Source organism: Canis lupus, chromosome 11 (assembly GCF_048164855.1).
Source record: "Canis lupus baileyi chromosome 11, mCanLup2.hap1, whole genome shotgun sequence".
NCBI lineage: Eukaryota > Metazoa > Chordata > Mammalia > Carnivora > Canidae > Canis > Canis lupus.
The window spans coordinates 46,132,825-46,151,999 of NC_132848.1; the positions used below are offsets into that span (position 1 = coordinate 46,132,825).

General features: G+C 40.0%; 1 protein-coding gene across 10 annotated transcripts in view; it reads left to right on the forward strand.

Moving 5' to 3' along the window:
- LYG1 (lysozyme g1) overlaps positions 1–17,227 on the forward strand; it is a 35,492-nt gene extending 18,265 nt beyond the window's left edge. For 9 of the 10 annotated variants that reach the window (XM_072768024.1, XM_072768016.1, XM_072768022.1 and 6 more), the window contains 2 exons: positions 682–814; positions 1,006–1,277. In XM_072768024.1, the coding sequence (XP_072624125.1) occupies positions 682–814; positions 1,006–1,124 (252 nt within the window). In that variant the 3' untranslated portion in view covers positions 1,125–1,277. Of the gene's footprint in view, positions 1–681; positions 815–1,005; positions 1,278–17,010 lie in introns of those variants that run through there. The other variant, XM_072768025.1, reaches the window with a different exon arrangement.
- The last annotated feature ends 1,948 nt before the right edge of the window (positions 17,228–19,175 follow it).

The window sequence follows — 19,175 nt, forward strand, 5'->3', positions numbered from 1 at the left end:
TCTTCTTTGAAGATGAAAGAATTCTCTAGATCCAGACATTTCTCCTAAACATGTTGAAAATCATGTGAAACGGTAACCTAAGGTCTATAAGAAAAATTAGAAGTACTTTTAGACATTCAGATTACCTGGAAGAAGGGACGCCTGGGTGGCTCAGCGGTTGAGCATCCACCTTTGGCTCAGGGTGTGATCTTGGGGTCTTGGAATGAGTCCCACACTGAGCTCACTGCAGGGAGCCTGCTTCTCCTTCTGCCTGTGTCTTTGCCTCTCTTTCGTGTCTCTCATGAATAAACAAATAAAATCTTAAAAAAAAAAAAGAGAAGATTATTTGGAAGGAGGATTACAGGTACAGATAGAAAAACCCTTTTTGATCTGTTTGGAAGGCTTGTGTTTGCACCACTGAAGGAGGGACTGGTACCTCCACTACCTCTGTCACCTTGGGCACCCAGCTCTGCCTTTCACTATTACAATGAGGCAGCTGTGAAATGTCTGCTCATTCTTTCTTTGACCAAACCTTATAGCTTTACTGTTTATCCTCAGAGAGATCAAAGGTGGCATTAATTAGTTCGCCCAAAGGAGGAGGAGAGAAAAAGGAAGGAAATGAAAAAGCAGCACTGGTCCCATGAAGTCCTGTCACCCTCCCACATGGCTTACCTAGTTTTTCCTCTGCCTCTCTCCCTCTAGGACCCTGGTTTTTATGCTCCCACATCCTGGATCAGCGAGTCTCAAGTTTCTCAGATAACTGAGGTCCTTACTGTTAGGATCAAAGAAATTCAAAGGAGGTTTCCAACTTGGACCTCTGACCAGCACCTGAAAGGTAAGTGTAACCCTGGATTGGGGTTTCAGGGCATGGAATTAATAAGAACAAATATAAGACATTGCACAAGATTCCCCAAGATTACTCAACCTGCTGTTGAGCCATCAGGAAAGAGAATCTAAGTCAACTGCGGAGACCCTGAAGCAATGAGGGACTGTAAGGTCAGCATTAACCCATCTCACAAATTCCAGGTGGACTCTGTGCCTATGCTGGAGGTCCTGGCTACATCAGAAGCAGCCAGGACCTGAGCTGTGACTTCTGCAATGACGTCCTTGCACGAGCCAAATACTTCAAGAGACATGGCTTCTAACACATCGGAGCAAACCTAAGATCATTACCAAACACAGGAGACCTCAACTGTAACACAGAAAAAACTAGCCAATGGGGCTTGTAACTGTGAATCTGAATTTGACCTGAAGGTCACCAAAATAATTGAATCACATTAAAGGAGGAATTGTCTGCATTTTGTGGTTTGGTTGAGTATGTAAATGAAAAACTGTGTCCCCTTAAAGGTACTTCCATGGAAGTTAGCTCTAATGTGGATTTCCTATACCTCATTGACTAGCACTGTCAGATTTGGCAAATAAAAACACAGGAGGCCCAGTTAAATTTGAATTCCAGGTAAATGATGAATGAATTTTTAATGTAAATCCCATGCAATATTTAGAACACATTATCCTAAAAAATTATTCATAGTTTATCTGAAATTCAAATTTATCTGAGTACCTGGTATTTTATCTGGCAAACTCCATCACTGATTTTTTAAAATAAGAATCATAGTTTCAAATTTTAATTAAAAAGTTTGAAAAATATTTTATTTATTTATTTGAGAGAGTGAGAGTGAGAGAGAGCATGAGTGTGTGTGTGTGTGTGTGTGTGTGTTGGGGGGAATAGAAGGAGAGGGAGAAGCAGATACCCCGCTGGGCAGGGAGCCCAATGTGAGGCTCCATCCCAGGACCCTGAGATCATGACCTGAGCTGGAGGCCGCTGCTTACCTGCCTGAGCCACCCAGACATCCCAGAGAGTCACCTATTAACTCTGTAGCATTAGCTTAGCCCTAGGACGGTCTCCCTGTTTCTAATTTTACCTCCTCCTTTCTTGGACCCTGGGCCACAGAACCTTCTCCTGCACCCGTACTCCCCCCAGCTCAGCTAAATTATTCCCTGGTTTGGCCAGGGTGTAGGATAGTGAGTCATCTATCCGAATTGACCTCAAGGACATCGACCAGCATTATACTGGTAAATTATTTAATTCGAGGGGTTGTATGTTCTATAAATGTAATAAATGTCTGTCCCATTCTATCAATTGTATGCTGTCAACACTCTGCAGGGTGTCATTTTAGAACAATAATCATCATTTTAAGCAGAAGTGTTTTTAAGCAACTGCTGTGTGCTCAGCACTGCATGAAGCACTATGTATCAGAGTCTGTGGCCTCAGAAACTGTTCAGTCATAAAATTTAGCTGGGGATAATAGCCCACCACATGTGTGCACAAGGTACAGACTCAGGGCTGGTTTCAGGTAGCAGAAGGAGGTGCTCATCTTCTGCATTGGGGGCCTGTGGAACCTGCTCATGACCGTTGGTGCCCTTGACTTCCTCCAGGCCACTTCCTTCTTAGTCTCCCCACCCCTTGAGCTTTCCCAGACCTACTGTCAAGGCTGACTGCACTTAAGGGATTCCCACCACAGAAAAATGACTAAGGAAACCTCTTGAACATACCCTCTTTGTGGATTCACATTGCACTGGCACAAGGAAAATAGATTGTGAGGCACTAGTGATGGGCCCACAGGGGAAACATTTGGGTGAATGAAATCTTCCTGAAGTCATACCACCAGGGCAGCCTCATGCAGCCCCCACTACAGACACATATGCCCAGTAAGTGGGGATAACTCATGTACATGCTGATGATAGTGTCTTTCCTAAGGAAATATCCAGCCCAACAAAGCCAACACGGAGCACCATGATGTGACAATAGGAGCTCTGTAAAAGGTGCCACTGTGGGAATGGTTGGTAAAAGTATAGGGTATTCATCATATAGCCATTAACGAATTCGTAGAACAAAAACTTCTATCTGCCAATCACTGTCTTAAAAACTGTAAAGGTGAAATCCATGCTCACAAAGGCTCCTGTTCTAGTTGGGATACAGATATACTAACACTTGAGACACAGTAAAAATTTCTCTAAAAAAGAAATAAATAAAAATTGATGTGGGAATTTTGGTGAAGAACTGAGGCCTGAATTCAAACAAGTGGTTAAGCTGTTTATTAGATGCTGAATTCTCACACTGGCCCTGACAGGATACACCATTTTTATTCAACCGAACAGAAAGAACTACCCACTGGAACTGTTAAGGCACTTGTCTTAGTTACAAAAGCAGAATTCAAACCCAGATTTCTTCCATTTAAGGCCTTTTTATTTTTCCCTAAGTGACACGTGCACGTAATCGGATGATTATATTTTTAAAGACTATTTATTTATGTATTTGAGAAAGAGAATCTCAAGCAGATTCCACTCTGAGCTTGGATCCCATGACCCTGAGATCATGACCTGAGCCAAAACTAAGAGTTGGACACTTAACTGACTGAGTCAACCAGGTGCCCCTGTAATTAGATGATTATTAATATGTATGATGTGTGTGTGTCTGTCTGTGTGGTGGGGTTTTCGGGTGCCAACCATCTGTGCTAAAAAAGGGAAGGTTAAAGAAGAAAGGTCCCAGGCAAATCCAGATGAGTTGGTCACCTCGGTATGGCCTTATCCCTTGCAGGAGGTATTTGAAAATGTGTAAGAGCAGTTTTCTTCTTCCCGCCCTCCTCCTCATACTCTTTGTTTTGTTATTGCCACAGTACTTAGGGTGGGGAGAGGGAAGGGGGATTGGACATTGCTGGTGTTTCATAGTGATGCAAAAGGATGCTAAACATTTTGCAGTTCACACTGAGTAGGATGGTCCCCTCCAGTAACGAATGTATATAAATGAAGGGGTGTGTATACGTATGTGTGTGTGTGTACATTTTTTAAAAACTTCTTTCTGAGTTAGCCTTTTATCAACTTCATAACTCAGAATTTTTTTTAAGAGGTCTGGAAGACATCTCTTGGAAATGTAAACATCCAGGAAGATAGCTTACCTTTTTGTTCCTGTCACTGTGATAGTTTAGCCTCTAGGCATTTGCTTATCAAAAAAATAAGAAAAATTTTATTACTTCTTCTGATAAAGGTGAATTTAGGGCAAACTACTAAAGAATATGCAGCAAATTGTGCTGTTTTCTTGTATGTATGTAATGGCAAAAAATAGAGCAGCATGAAAGGATTATAACTTCTTGGCTGCATAAATAGGATAGAATTTTTAACTTTATCATCTCTTTGCGGATGATCAACCATGTCCATGCTCCAGTTTATTTTTATTCATGAATTCTAAATCTCTCAGGAAATCTTTTCTGAAGGCTTCTGACCTACTGCTCTCAGAAGTAAGTCAGAAAGCTCTGAGAGCATCCGGGGATCCCCTCCACCATCAGCCCTTTGCAGCTGTCCTATGTTCCCCTTCTATTTTTTGCATCCTTCTTAGCTTACTCCTTTGTTTTGATGGAACACATTCTCCATCAGCTTTCTGAGAAAACTGAGTGGAAGGTAAAATTTTTTGAGATCTCTCATGTCCAAAATACCATTTTTTTCTACTGTCATGTGAATTGGTGATTTGGCCTGGTAAAAAATTATAGTTTGGAGATAATTTTCCTTTAAAATTCTGAAAGCGTTGCTCCCTTGGCCTTCTGGCTTCTGGGGTTGCTCTTGAGAAGCCTGAGGTCATTTCAATTTTAATCTTTTGTAATATAATATATCCCCTCCTTCCTTCTAGAAGATTGGAGAATTTTTTCTTGTCACATGTTTGACATTTCACAATGATGTGCTTTAGTAAGATTCTGGCTTTATCCAGAATCTGAGTGCTAGGCATTCAGTCAGTCCTTTCAAATTTAATTTCAAAATTAAAAAATTTTGCTGATATTTTCCTTCCCTCAATTGTTCTCCATCCTCTCTTCTTTTATTCAGCATGAAGCTCCCGGACTGGTCTTCTAAATTTCTGATGTATTTCTCTCCTAATTTTAACTTCTGTCCTTTTGCTTTCTAGAAATTTTCTTTCTCTCCTAAAGTTTCCAATAAGGTTTTCATTTCTGCTATCACGTTTTTATCTTTTGTTTTGTTTTGTTTGTTTCCTTTCTGTCCTCCAAGTGTTTCTCTTTATCAACATCAATGCAATGTTTTCTCTTATTTCTTTGGGTGTATTATTGAGAGTCCTCCCCACTCCCCCAAGTCTTCTTCTTGCACAATCTCTATTTCTTCCTGGGTGCCTTTTTTTCATTTGCTCTGACATCTCTATTTCCTGTTGGAGGCTTTCTTCAAATATCAGGAATTATTTGTTATCTGGACATACTTAAGAATGCAGGAACTAGAAAGTTTGTCAGAAACTCTGAGCATATGGATGGGGCTTATGTGAGCAACTCCATAAAGTGATCCTCCTGGGCTATTTGTTGGGAAATCCTCTATATTCGTATATCTTTACATATTTCTTTTGGCTGTTCTTATGCCTGGAAGAAAAAACCATATAGATTTTAGACTTCTCTAGAGTAAAGACCTGGCTGCCAGTGTTCTGGAATCCAAATGGAGGTAGCAAACTGAGGAACTCAGCATTCAATATGCATTTCAGGGGTGCCTGGGTGGTTCAGTCAGTTGAACATCTGCCTTCAGCTCAGGTCATGATCTCAGGGGTCCTAGGATCAAGCCCTAAGTCAGGCTCCCTGCTCAGCAGGGAGCCAGCTTGTCCCTCTCCCTCTGCCTGCCACTCCCCCTGCTTGTACTCTCTCTCTCTGTGTCAAATAAATTTTAAAAATCTTTTTTAAAATGTGCATTTCACTTAGTTTTCCTCTATTCTATGTGAACCCCTTCCCAGGTATGCCAGATATTTTCCTACCCAGAGACAGTCTGTATTTCCCTTTCCAGAGACAAAAATCTCTGCTGGGATCAGGGAAGAGATCCAGGGTTTCAGCTGCTACTTAATCATCTTTCAAACATAAACATCTTTTCTTATCCCAAGTTTCCCTCACTTCCAGAAGTGGTCAATGCCATCAATTTCTGAATCTTCTGAGGATTTTCAACATAAATCACATTGGTTTTTTGCTTCCCCACTGCCAGGCTAGGATTTTACTTCTTACACTTATTTTATCAGTGACCATTTTTCCAAATGTTTTCCAGCTTTCACAATTTTGATGCTTTTATCTATCAGAGTCTAGGAATGTCTCCAAAGACTAGGGGTTTTCAACCAGAATTTCTGCACTTTCTCTATATCACACTTAGAGCAAAAAGTTTGTAGATTCCTCATGCTGTGGATTTATGCTGTGGTAGATCCAAGTAGATTACTGTGGCAGTGTCACAGACTCTAAGATGCCCCCTATGGTCCCCTCCTCCTGCTGTTCATGCTCTTGTGAAATTCCCTTCCCTTCACTCTGAGTGGTAACTGGGACTTGCTTCTAACAAATAAAATATGGCAAAGAAGATGGGATGTTACTTCTGTGATGACATTACATAAGATTGTAACTTCCATCTGTTAGCAAACTCTCTGTTTAGCCAGCCTTGATGAAGCAAGTTGCCATGTTAGGGAAGCCAAAGTGGGATAGAACTGAGGGTGGCCTCTGGCTAATAGTCAGCAAGGTACTAAGGACCTTGTTTCAACAACCCAAAGGAACTGAATCCTACCAACAACCATATGAGTGAGCTTTGCAGTGGGTCCTTCCATAGTTGAGCTTTCAGATGAGAGTCTAGCCCTGGTTGATTACAGCCTTATGAGAGATACTGAAGCAAAGGATCTAGCTGAGCTGTGCCTGGATTCCACAGAAACGGAGACAATAAATGCATTTTTTAAGCCACTAAGTTTGTGGTCATGTGTCAGGCAGCAACTAATACCACCACTATCAAAATAATGGCTGGTCTGCCCTATCGCCAAACAAGACCTGGTTATATTTTGGAAGGGTAATCAGTGCAGAATCAAGAAACTTACATAATTAGATAAATATTAGGAAATATGATTGCTTCTCAAACAAAAAAAATCAATTATCTTTCATTTTGAAAAGTTTCCATGTTGCTCCCTTTTGATTTTTATCAGTGCAATATAAACATGTAGAAAAATATAGAATTGTGCAAATACTAAAAAGCAGAAGTAGCCCCACTCCATCCCTCCTCAGACAGTCTCAAAGCAACAAAATTCTTTTTTATTATTATTTATTTCATTCCATTATGTGGATGTACCATTACTTAATAAATTTCCTAATGGAAGTTTGGATCATTGACATCTTTCTCCATGCCTAAATTTTATTGTAGAAATTTTCAAACAAATAGGAAGGTTGGAAACTTTTATAGTGGGCACTCATCTTCCCACTACCTAGATTATATGCCTGAATGTAATTCTGTACTCGCTTTATTACATATCTCTTCAACTATCCATCTTCTACCCACCCATCAATCCACCTATTTTTTTGGATGCATTTCAGACTAATTTAGAGATATTATTTATACTTCTTCCCAGATGCTTCAGTCAGTATAAAATTAACAGGAGTTCACCATTTGTCCATGATTCTTTTTTGCTGTTATTCTTTTGAGGTAAGATTTACATACACAAATCTTAAGGGCACCATTTGATGAGTTACAGCAAATGCTTACTCCTATACAACCTATATCCTGATCCAAGTATGGAACACTGCCATCACTCCAAAAACCCTCTCATGATCTTTACCAATTTCCTCCCACAAAGGCAACTACTGCTCAGTCTTCACAACCATAATTTTTCCTGCTTTAGAATTTCACTTAAGTGGAATAAATAGCACGTGTTCTTTTCCTATAAGGTTTCTTTCACTCAGTAAAATGTTTTTGAAGTTCATCTACATCATTGCATTTACCAGTAATTCTTACCTTTTCCTTGTTGTCTAGTATTCTGTTGTATAACTGTCACACTATGTTTATGCATGCTCCTGTCGATGGGCACCTGGGTTGTTTCTAGTTTTGGGCTATTATGGAATAAAGTTGCCATGAATATTCTTGTACAACTCTTTTTGCGAGCATATCTTCTTCACATTTTTTAAGTAAATACCTAAGAGTGGATTTTTTTTTGAGAAAAAAAATCCTCCTCGGGGAGGAGCCGAGGGAGAAGGGGAGAGAGTGAATCCTAAGCAGGCTGCACATCCAGTGAGGAGCCCAACATGGGGCTCAATCTCACAACCCTGAGATCATGACCGGAGGTGAAATCAAGAAATTGGACGCTTAACTGACTAAGCCACCCAGGTGCTCCCAAGAGTAGAATTTTTAGTCAAAGCAAACACTTTTAATTCTTTCCTTTATAGTCCTTGTGGTAAACTTCTTAATGCTAAATAATATGCATTTCTCATTATCTATCACTTTTAATTATAATTTTTCCCAGACCTCAGGAAACAGAATTATAGTAATTCATAAATACTGGTTAATGACACTCTCTTATCAAATAGCCCAAATATGGCTTTATTTTATTATTACAGTTAGATATAGTTGATTATACAGTTAGATGTTTTTAGCAATTCAATAATCACACAGGCTCACCCTGACACCCAAATAAAACCTAGGATTCTAATAAGATACATTTAAATATATTGTTCCTTGTCCTTCACCATCCTATCTCCTTGCAGCTCTCCACCCAGGGTAACTATCAACATGAATCCTGTGTTCATCATACTCTTGCTTTCCTTTTCTTTTTTCTTTAAGATTTTATTTGTTTATTTGAGAGAGAAAGCATGAGCAGGGGGAGGTGCAGAGGGAGAGGGAGAAGCAGACTCCTCGCTGAGCAGGGAGCCTAACACAGGGCTCTATCCCAGGACCCTGAGATCATGACCTGAGCCTAAGGCATATGCTTAACAGACTAAGCCACCTAGGCATCCCCCTTGCTTTCCTTTATATATAGTTTCTCATTCTTATTTTAGTTTTTAGCATTATAAAAAGGATATGATGGGGGAAAAAGCCACATGAGCTTCTTAATTGATACAGAAAAACAGTTTGACAAAATTCAATACCCTTTTATGATAAGAACGCTCAACAAACTAGGAACAAAAGAAAATTAGCTCAACATAATTTTTTAAAAAGATTTTATTTACTTATTCATGAGAGGCACACAGAGACACAGGCAGAGGGAGAAGCAGGCCCCATGCAGGGAGCCTGATGTGGGACTCGATCCTGGGACTCCAGGATCACACCCTGAACCAAAGGCAGGTGCTAAACCACTGAGCCACCCAGGATCCACAAGCTCAACATAATTAAAGCCATATATGAAAAACCCACAGCTATCAATATACTCAGTGATAAAAACCTGAAAGCTTTTCCTCTAAGATCAGGAACAAAACAAGTGTGCCTACTTTTGCCACATATGTTCAACAAAGTACTAGAAGTCTTAGTTGCAGCAATCAGAAAAGGAAATGAAAGACATTCAAATTGTAAAGGAAGAAATAAAATTATCTCTGTTTGCAGATGATATGATCTTATATGTTGAAAACCCTAAAGATTATACATATACTCACATGCACACATATGCATAAAACCTGTTAGAACTAATAAATGAATTCAGTAAAGTTGCAGGTTACAAAATCAACACCTAAGAATCAGTTTTATTTCTATGCACCAACAATAAACAATCCAAATAATATATAAACAATCCAAAAAGGAAATTAAGAAAACAATTCCATTTGTAACGGCATCAAAAGGAATAAAATGCTAAGGAACTTAGCCAAGTAGGAAAAACACTGAAAGCTATAAAACATCATTGAAATGAAAGAAAATACAAATAAATGGAGCAACATCCCATGTTCATAGATTAGGAAACTTAATACTGTTAGGATGTCAATACTATCCAAAGTGATCTACAGATTTAATGAAATCCTTATCAAAATCCCAAAGACTTTTTTTTCTTGCAGAAATGAAAAACCCATTTAAAAAATCAAATGGAATCTCAAGGGACCCTGGATAGTCAAAATAATATTGAAAAAGAAGAAAATTGGGAGCATCTAAGTGGCTTATTTAAGTGTCTGCCTTCGGCTCAGGTCATGATCCTGGGGTTCTGTGATCAAGAGATAAAACCATAAAACTCTCAGAAGATAGGAAGAAATCTTGATGATAATTGGATTTGGCAATGCTTTCTTGTCAAATGCCAGGAAACAAAAGAAAAATAGATAAATTGGACTTCATCAAAATTTTGAAAATTATGGGATGTTTAGGTGGCTCAGTTAGTTGAGCATCTGACTCTTCATTTTGGCTCAGGTCATGATCTCAGGCTCGTGAGATGGAACCCCGACTTGGGCTCTGTGCTCAGAGTGGAGGCTGCTTGAGATTCTCTCCCTCCCTCTGCTTCTGCCCCTCCTCCTGCTCACAAACCTGTGCATGCTCACTCTCTTTCTCTCCCTCCAAAATAAATAAATAAATAATTTAAAAAAATCCTTTAAAAATTTTTAAAATCGTGCATCAAAAGACACAGTCAAAAAAGTAGAAATGCAATTCACAGAATGGGAGAAAATATTTTCGAATCACATATCTGGTAAGAGATTAATATCCAGAATATTTAGAGAACTCCCAAAACTCAACAACAAAAAAACAAACAACCCCACTAAGCATATGAAAAGATGTTCATCTTCACTAGTCATTAGGGAAATGCAAAGCAAAATCACAATGAGGCACCACCTCATACCCATTATAGTGACTTAGAAAATCAACAATAAAGAACAAAAAGCAATCCAATTTAAAAAATGGACCAAGGACTTGTATAGACATTGCTCCAAAGAAGGATATATATAGATGGCTTATAAATCATTGTTAAAAAGAAAACCACAGGCCAAAATTGGCATCATATAGGTTAAAGCCCCAAGTCAGTAAATCAAGATGAACTATCTAACCTAACCAGTTTTATTTAGCTAATATTTGCCATAACTGTCATTTTCATTCCTTTAACCTCAATCTTCATATATCCTTAGAGTTTTAGATATAGCTCTTGTAAACAATATATCTGGACCTTTTTTAAAGTCTAATTTGTCAACAAATTCAATGAATAGTAAGTTTATTCTATTTATGCTTAGTATAATTAATCATGAATTTGGATCTACTTTTACCATCTTATTATTTTGATTTGCCTACTCATTTTACATTTCTTTATATTCTCTTATAATTCAAAAAAATTAAAAAATTGATATTTAGATCTCTCCTTAAATGACACAAGAAACTAGAAGGCCCTCACATTCATTGGTCTCTCCCTATTGCAACCTTGTCAAGTTGACATTTTCTAGATTTTCAGTTTTGAGTTATTATGGATTTATTTTTACCCCTCCCTGCCCTTTTAAGGCAAAAATTGTTAACTGAGCAAGCCAGGTGCCCCCTCTTCTTCATTTTAATTTTTTCTCTTTCTAGGATACCTGCTATATAGATTTAATATTTGGGTAATACTTCTGTTTCTATACATCATATCTTTCACTTTTCCCTAAATTTAAAATTAGGCTAATTTAAAATTATTTGTTGGTCTCTGTTAATATTTTCACTTTTTATGGAATCTATGTGTTTATTTTCCTTTTTTTTAAATTTTTTTATTTATTTATGATAGTCATACAGAGAGAGAGAGAGGCAGAGACAGAGGCAGAGGGAGAAGCAGGCTCCATGCACCAGGAGCCTGACGTGGGATTCGATCCCCGGACTCCAGGATCGCGCCCTGGGCCAAAGGCAGGCGCCAAACCGCTGCACCACCCAGGGATCCCTTTATTTTCCTTTTGAAATGCTTCCTCAAAGGTCTAGTAATCCTAGCTTGTGAATCCGTTTGCCCTGGGGTATTGTCTCTGCAGGCAGCTGCAGAAGCACAGAGTTTGCCCCAATTGACACTGAGGCTAAGGAAGGCAAGAGGTGGGAATGGGCCTGAGGAGAGAGCCCTGGACACCATTTGCTCCAGGAGGAAGAGGGTAAGGGAAAGTTAGTTAGTTGGTCTCCACCTGCTTCTCTTCCTCCAAAGCCCAGGGATTCTGTGCTGGCTTAATTTGATACCTGGGGACACCTGAACTAGGCTGCAGGTATTAGCAGGCCCTGTTTTTTTTCCACCGTAACACAGAATGGGCCTGAAGCAAGATCAAAACTCCAATAGTTCCCTCCTATGTTACTCTCCAATCAGCGTGGCTGTCTCCAGTACAGGCCGCACCTGAACATATAACAATTAAAAACAGTCCCACTTCACCTGGGGGGATCATACTTGACCCTGGAGGGGGACCCTGGAGAGTGTCTCTGTCATATATGTTTTGTAGCCCCTACTCTTTAAAGAATCAATTACACATATGTGGTTAAAAAAAGAGACTAGAATTTATAATAAAAAGCAGGGCCTTCCGCTCTACCCCACCCCTTTCCCAGTCACACTTCCTGGGAGTACTTTAATCCTTTCTTTTTATAGCTTTCCTGAAGGAATCCTGTAAGAGAAGAACTCTTTCCTTTTCCCTCCTACTAGGGAGAACCCAACTCTTCCCTACTGTTTGCTCTCCGGGAGTCAACTTTACTACTCACACAGAACATGTTACTTCAAGTGTGCAGCTGCACCCCAGCAGACTCTAAGCCTTGGGTGGGTAATGGTCCAGTGAGGCTGAAGACAAGACCTGAGACAGTAACTGAGACATGGATTTATTGAGGGGAACTTACGTATAGGAACTCCAGGGGCAGCCAACTGGTCAAAGCATCTGCTGCTGGCATGTATGTGCAGCAAGTTTTTATATCATAGCAACTTAACGTAGTAACTATCAGTGGCCCTCCCTCTCCTTGCAAGGCCAGCATTTCTAAGGAGATCAAGTCCTGCCACTCTGGGTTGGCCACCCCTAGAAGCCCTAACTTTGAACTCTAAGCAACACATTCTGCTGCACATTCCGCTTGATGGGAATATAGAGGGAGGATAGACAGGATCTCTACCTCTTTAAGATAGCAAACATGTGGGGCATGTTTGCACAAACTAGCTATCTGCATGTGCCATACATCTGATCACCAAATGTTTGTGGAGGTTTTCTCCCCACACCAAGCAATTCTCCTTGATTCCAGATGAGCGTCCTACAATTTAACTCAATTCTGAGTTAGATCCTGCAGGTTAGTCCCACAAGACTGTCCCACTACCCCTGACAGTGCCCACAAACCTCAGATAACAATGGAAAGTCCAGGTTGTCACCTGTGCTTCTGACCAGCCAGCTCTAGATCAGAGATTCCAACAACCCTCTCGTTGGGTTCTGTTAATTTGTGAGAGCAGCTCACAGAACTCGGGGAAATACTTATATTTACCAGTTTTTTAAAGGATGAAAGATGAACAGCCAGATGAAGAGCTACATAGGGTGAAGCCTGGGAGGGTCCCAAGTATGGAAGTTTCTGTCCCTGTAGGGGTGCCATGCCTCACCCTCCCAGTGTGGAAGTGTTCATCTGTCTGAAAGCTCTCTGCACCCTTTTATATCAGGATTTTTTTGAAAGCTTCCTCATGGAGGCATGATCAAGTGTTAAGTACATTTCTAGCGCCTCTGCCCTCTCAGGAGTATGGGGAGGAGGTGGAGCTGAAAATTCTAAGTTTCTAATCATGGCTTGGTCTCAGGTCTTCATGGTGACCAGGTCCCCCATCCAGAAGCTGTCCAGGAACTCACCCAGACTCACATCATTAGAACAAAAGATGCTCCTAGTGTTCTCATCACTTAGAAATTACAAGAGTTGTAGGAACTCTGCATCAGGACCTGGGGGCAGAGACCAATATATATATATTTTCTATTATACCATGATATCTCTGTAACTTTAAAACTATGTTGGGCAGCCCAGGTGGCTCAGCAGTTTAGCGCTGCCTTCAGCTCAGATTGTGATCCTGGAGACCTGGGATCAAGTCCCATGTCAGGCTCCCTGCGTGGAGCCTGCTTCTCCCTCTGCCTGTGTCTCTGCCTCTCTCTTTCTGTGTCTCTCATGAATAAATAAATAAAATCTTTAAAAATAAATAAAACTATGTTAATCCTGTTATTTCTCCTTTCCTCACTATTATGAGAAGAGATCCTTGTAAAATTAAAAGAAATCTCATTGAAAATGGAGCCAGGAAGCCCTAAAGGGGGAGCTCTTGCACGCACCACTCCTGGCAGCTCCCATAGCCAGCAGAAAGAAGGGTTATCTTGACAAGGGAAAACCTTTCTCACAGAGGAATTTCATCTCCAGAAGTTAGGAATGCACATTTGTCTTTCTCTGGTTGGTCCTAAGCTGATAGCAGAGACAAAAACTAGAGAAGGTACCAGTTATTAATCAAATGCTGGCTATTTGGGACCGGTTTTTACAAGTATTTTCATTTGGCTTCTTGAACCAGTTGTTAGAGAGATAGTGGTCTGACTTCTTACAAGTCTGACTTACACATAGCAAGCTGGCTTCCTGGGCTGGTTACTGCAGATAATGGGTTGGTTTCCTGGGCTGATTGCTGCAAATAGCAGGTCCGAATTCTTTTTTTTTTTTTTTTTAAGATTTTATTTATTTATTCATGACAGACACAGAGAGAGGTAGAGACAGAGAGAGAGAAGCAGGCTCCCTGCAGCAACCTGAGGCAGGACTCAATCCCAGGACTCTGGGATCATGGCCTGAGCCAAAGGCAGATGCTCAACCACTGAGCTACCAAGGCACCCCAGAATTCTATTTTTATATACAGTCAGGCCATTGTCCATTTTTATATTCATCATCTCACTATGTTCCCAAAGTTGTGCAACCATCGCCACTATTTAAATCCAGAGCATTTACATCACCCCAAAAGAAACCCTATACCTACTAACATTCTCTCATTTTCTTCCTATTCCCTAGCCATAGGCAACCAGTAATCTACCTTCTGTCTCTATAGATTTCCCTATTGTGGACATTTCACATAATTGGAATCACATAATGTGGTTTTCAAGACTAGCTTCTTTCACTACCATAATGCCTTCAAGTTTCATCCATATTATAGCATGCATGCATCAGTACTTCATTACTTTTTATTGATGGATATTCTTTATGGTATGATTCATGATTTTATGATATTGAAAGATATTAATGCACTTTCTCTATAATGATTGTGTGAATTTCATTCTTACCAGCAATATATGAGTTTATTTTCCCACAGACAATTTTCTAATTTTTTCACTAATTCAATGTTAGTGGAAAGTTGTACTCCAATTTACTTTTATTATTTTTTTTTTATTTTAAATGAGGTTGAACATCTTTTCATGTCTAAAATCCAATTCCATTTATTTTCTGGAAATTGCTTATATTTTTGTCCATTTTTCTTATCTAGGTAATTTGTAGAAGCTTTTTATAAATCTGTAGGTTAGCCCTCTGAACACGAATTTTGACCATTTTATCTTGAGTTTCACTTGTCTCATGTTAATTTTTTTCACTATGTAGAAAATTATTTTTTTAGTTCATGTCTTACATTTAATTTTTTTTTTTTTTACTTAGAGTTTGTTCCAGTTACAGTATAAGGTATTGGTCAAACTTAATTTTTCCTAGTTGGCTACCTGGTTGTCCCAACATCATTTATAAAATAGTCCATAGTTTTTCCATTGGTTTGAAGTGTCACATTATCACAATCTAAATTCCCATATTTTTGGTCTGGTTTTGGACTGTCGTTTCCCATCAGTTGTCTAGCTACACATGGGGCAATACTAACTTGTTTTAACTATTGAATCTTCATATTATTTTTAAGAAGAAATCCATAGGCCTAAAATGGCATCACTTAGGCCAGGTCAAATTAGCTAATAATATCTAACCTAAATGTAGTTTCAAACTCCCCTAGAAATAAAAGCCTTAACTTGTCAATCAGAAAATTTCTGGTAAATACCAATGATGTCATCTGTCACATGGGCCCTTTTCATCCCACAAGGGAAGATGGGGTAATCTACCTAAAACGACTGCCTCCCTATCCTTCTCCTGAAGGGAAAGTGAACTTGACTTTGCCTGGAACAATCCTTTCTTTTCTTCTGTAAATAACTTTCTTGCCCCACCCTCCTTCCTATAAAAACCTTCCATTTTGTACAACTCCTTGGAGCTCTTCTCTATCTGCCAGATGAGGGGGCTGCCTGATTCATGAATAACATAATAAAGCAAATTAAGTCTTCAAATTTAATTGGTTGAGTTTTTGTTCTTTAACACTATATTTTATTTTCTTGTAGTCTGGTTCTTCCTCACTGCGCTTACTTTTCAGAGGTTTCCTGCCACTGGCCACTGGAAAGGACTCAATCTGTTCTTAATGATTAAAAATAAGGCCAGTGATCTCAAATCAATTTATGGAGTAATGATTTTTTAAAAGACTTTTTTAAAGGTTTTATTTATTCATGAGACACACACAGAGAGAGGCAGAGACATAGGCAAAGGGAGAAGCAGGCTCCCCAAAGGGAGCCTGATGTGGGACTCAGTCCTAGGATCCCAGGATCATGCTCTGAGCCAAAGGCGGATGCTCAACCACTGAGCCACACAGGAGTCCCTATGGAGTAATTATTAAACAGTGCTCATAGTCTCCTGTGTAAAGACCCCAGGGCTCAGGTCTTTAGGGCTGGGAGTGAGCTGTGTGAGCTGTGTGAGCAGGAGGTGAAAGATTTGTGGAAGAGGGGATTGGGCTGAAGGAGGCCTTGAGACTCCAATTATCATTGTTCCTTCTTCATATTAAAATTTCTCCACTGGGGCACCTGGGTGGCTCGTGTTTGAGCGTCTGCCTTTGGCTCAGGGTGTGATTCCAGGACCCTGGGATTGAGTGCTGCATTGGGTTCCCCGCAGGGAGCCCGCTTCTCTCTCTGCTTATGTCTCTGCCTCTCTCCCTGTGTCTTTCATGAATAAATGGATAAAATCTTAAAAAAAAAAAAAAAAAAAAAGATTGTCTTCCCTTACACCAGAGTTCTCCACTCTGGCTACACAATGGACCACCTTGGTAAGCTTTCAAACTGCTGGCATCCCACCCTGAGATTTCTGATGTAATTGGTTTGGGGTGTGGCCGGAGTATGGGTGTTTTTAAAAAACCAGATTCCATTCCCAAGTGATTCTGATGTGTAGCCACAGTTGAGAATTATTGCCTTTCAAATTCTTCAGCATCCCCTGGAATAAATAGAAAGTTGATGAGCAGTTTTATATGGCTATCTGCACACTCTAAAGCCTTTTCTTGTTTTTCAGGACTATTCAAAATCCAGATTCCTCAACTATATGTGCAAAGCTTCTAGCTTAGCTGGCAGATGGAACCAAAGCACTTTTTGACTTGCTGAGATAGCCTATCCAGCCATTGTGAGTCCACGTTACCTCCTGCTCTGTCAGCTTCTCCTGCATCCTTCTCCAATCTCTTTCCCATGCTGCCTTAGACAACTGAAACATGACCCACTTATTATTGCCTTCATTTTGACCTCAGTCTGTATTTTCTGATTAAGTTCTTCTTTCCAGCTTATCTTTTAACTCAAGCAAAAGCATCCTGTGGACAAAGCATCCTGTGATGGAAATGGAAACTACCCCTTGGAACAATAGGGACCTCCTAATGCCAGCAAGACCCTGAGTGATTGACCCCAAGAGAATGATTGACCTGACCTTTACTACCCACCTGCCTGTATGTACCTAATGACCTTTGTCCCACATTTTCCCTTAGATAAACCTAAAGGTATTTTCAGCACTTTGGAGACAGGCTTTGAGGCACTAGTCTGCTATCTTCCCAGTGTTGGCCTCACTGGAATAAATTCCTTTCTTGTTTCACCACAAGTCTCTCTGCCTTTGGACTTTATCAGTGGTGAGTGGCCGAACCTGGTCTGTTTGGGACCCCTGGGCCCAGAGGCTTGCTTGGTCTTCTGGTAACACAGACTCATGAGTTTCTTTACCAAACAGATATAGAGGCAATGTCAGATCAAAGCAATTTAATTTCCCTTATGTTCAACTTCCCTATGTGACCCGAATCTATTTTTCTAGCACAGGCATAATAGACACTTTATACTTCCAATAATATATTTACATTTCTCGTGGGGAATTAAAAAGGAGAATTCTTAAGACTCTGAGTAAAAGCTCTTTGAAAAAGCAGTAAGAACTAGGCCTTACAAATGTTTTGCTCCAGTGTGTGAGATCATAAACAAGCAAAACTTCAAATATCACCATGTGTTCAGGTCGTGTAGAAGAGAATGAGTCCTGGCTGGAACACCCTGGGCACCAATGAGCTAGCTCATCATTCAGGCACTGTAAAAAAACACACTTGCCCTTCCTTTAATACCTGCTCTTCCTGAAAACAGCTGAGACATTTGAAGTCTTGTCCATTCACATGTCTGGTGGTTGATCTAGGCTGTTTGCTCTAGGCTGAGGGGCTAGCTGCCACTGAAATACCCACATGTAGCTTCTCTGTGTGGTCTGAGCTTCCTCACAACGAGGTGGCTGGGGTCTAATGCCAAGCATCCCAAGAGATGAGCCAAGAGGTAGCTATATTGCTATTCATGCACTAGCCTTGGAAACCACATGGCATCCCTTCTGCTGCATTCTGTTGGTTGAGGCAGTTACAGGGGGTCCACTCAGCTTTGAAGACAGAAAGCATAGACCTGACCTCTCAGTGCAGGAGTGTCAATGTCACAAAATAAGATGAGCCCTTGAGATGGGATATACAATGGTATGTCCATCTTTGGAAAATAGCCTGCTAGAGGGGTGAACTTGACAAGTAGTTACTACACAACATGATAATATTGATATCTTAGAGATCCCACAACTGCTATTGACAAAAATAATAACAGTTGGTATTAGGCTCCAACCTGTACTGGGAATTTTATGTTCTTTCTTCCAAAATAGCTTTACTGAGATTTATTTTCAATACCGTAAAAATCACCCAGTTAAAGTGCACAATTTGGTGGTTTTCTGATATACTCAATAGAGTTGTATAACCACTACCAACTAATTTCAGAAAATTTCCAACACCCCCAAAAGAAACTTGGTAAACATTGGCAGTGACCCCCCCCTCCCTCATTACTTCACTAATCTCAGCCCCTGGCAACCATTGATCTACTTTCTATCTCTATCTGCCTAGTCTAGACATTCCATATAAATGGAATCATACACTATGTGGTCCTCTGTGACTGGCTTCTTTCACTTACCAACAGTGTTTTCAAGGTGCATCCATGTTATATGTTATTTCTCAGTCCTCAAAACAGTCTGAATTGACTCCTCATTTCTATGAGAAAATAGAAGCAATCAGAAGAGAATCTCTAAAAGCTCCTATAGGCAACTGTGCCCAGGTTAATTTTATCTTTATGGGTGAACAGTGACCAACACATAATAAACATGCAATGAGTATTTGTGAATAAATAAGCCCACCATGGTGATTT